Source organism: Mangifera indica, chromosome 7 (assembly GCF_011075055.1).
Source record: "Mangifera indica cultivar Alphonso chromosome 7, CATAS_Mindica_2.1, whole genome shotgun sequence".
NCBI classification, from domain to species: domain Eukaryota; kingdom Viridiplantae; phylum Streptophyta; class Magnoliopsida; order Sapindales; family Anacardiaceae; genus Mangifera; species Mangifera indica.
Window position 1 is genome coordinate 10,898,199 of NC_058143.1, and position 1,656 is coordinate 10,899,854.

At 33.5% G+C, this 1,656-nt stretch overlaps 1 protein-coding gene across 1 annotated transcript; it reads left to right on the top strand.

Annotated features, from left to right (window-relative positions):
* The first annotated feature begins 241 nt into the window (after positions 1 to 241).
* LOC123221458 (pectinesterase inhibitor-like) lies at positions 242 to 829 on the top strand. The gene has a single exon (XM_044644307.1). It carries the CDS (start codon positions 242 to 244, stop codon positions 827 to 829), a length of 588 nt encoding a protein of 195 aa, XP_044500242.1.
* The last annotated feature ends 827 nt before the right edge of the window (positions 830 to 1,656 follow it).

Below are 1,656 nucleotides of genomic sequence, written 5' to 3' on the forward strand. Positions count from 1 at the left end.
GAGAATTTGTTGGTTGAGCAAACCTTGAGTGGGGAATAGTGATTTAGCCTTTCTAATCTTTCAACCGTTACCGGTAGCAGCGTGTAGTTTTAAAATAATACAAACGTCTACTCGTGTAATTGCCAACAAGCACAACAAATTTCCAAATATTAAAAACTTTAAAACTGATGCATGAACATCCCAACGAGTGTATAACATACAATCATTAAGCGGTTTTTTTTTTTTTTTCCCCAACAAAAAGATGGCATCTAATTCTTTTTCTTCTCCTTCTAGTAATTATCAAATCATTCTTCCTTTATTAATTCTCTTTCTCTCAAACCCTAAGGCCTCAAGTGACAAAACGACCCAAGATTTGATTAATTACATTTGTTATCAAATGGAGGAATTCGGATTTTGCTCCAAAACATTCAATGAAAATTTACCATCCCCATCAACAAATATTGTTGGCCTCACCAAAATCACAATTGATCAAGCACTCAAAAATGCGACCAACACATATAAGTTTATTGAAAATCTCCTCAAGAACACAACAAATCCAGCAGTGAAGAATGCTCTTATAGTTTGTGAAAAGGGGTATAAAATTGTGAAGCATTCTTTTCAAAAGGCTTCAAGAGAGTTTGAAGGTCAAGATTATGAAAATACGGAAAAATCTGAACAAGGGACGCCAAGAGCTCAAGGGAGTTGTGAAACTAGCTTTGAAATTCCTCCATATCCAAGTAATCCTCTTGTTGAAAGGAATAGGCAAACTAGGATTTTGATAGCTATGGCTTTGGTCACTGCAGATCTTCTCGAGTTTAATTGGAACTCTTATGTTTGTATGTCGATATAATAACAAATAGAATTTTAATTAGGTTTAAGGATGGCGTCCTAGCAGTGAGATGTCAGTTTAAATATGAGGAATGTAGAGACTGGAGAGTTGTTGGATCGATTCCAATTTTGTTCCCATATAGAAAATTAATGTATACTTTCTTTATTGTTGGTATCAATCTATATATTATGACTCATTAATTTCTTTTATTTTGAGGTCCCTGCCCTCTAAAATATTTTATCTCAATGTGTTTGACTTATTATTAATCTTGTTGTTCTTGCAAAATAGCACAATCACATAATTGTCATAGTAGACCACAAGCGGTCTAGTGATGGAATCACCACTCAAAGCTTAGATACATAATTCTTCAACCATTTTGTCTTGACAGCTATCTCATGACATGCAATAAACTCTACATACATGGTGGAAGATGATATTAATGTTTGCTTGACACATTTCTACTATATGGCCCCACCAAAAAAGCATTAAGACGCATCATGAAGTAGTTTTTAAGTCATCATGACATTCACTAAAGTTTGAATCGAAATACCTCAGTACTTCAAAAATCTCTACTCTTTTTTATACAAGCATAAAATTGTTCGTCTTATGCAAATATCTCATAACTTTCTTGAGTATTACACAATAATCAAACCCTAGATTAGAAAATATATCAACCGTGAACATTAACAACAAAAGCAAAATTTGGCCTTGTACATACTTGCACATACGTCAAGTTTTTAATGACACTAGCCTAATGAACACCCTACATAGATGCCCTTTTTACATCACTTAGATAACATTGTTTGACAATGAATTTATCTCCTTTCACAATGTATACATCATCAGAC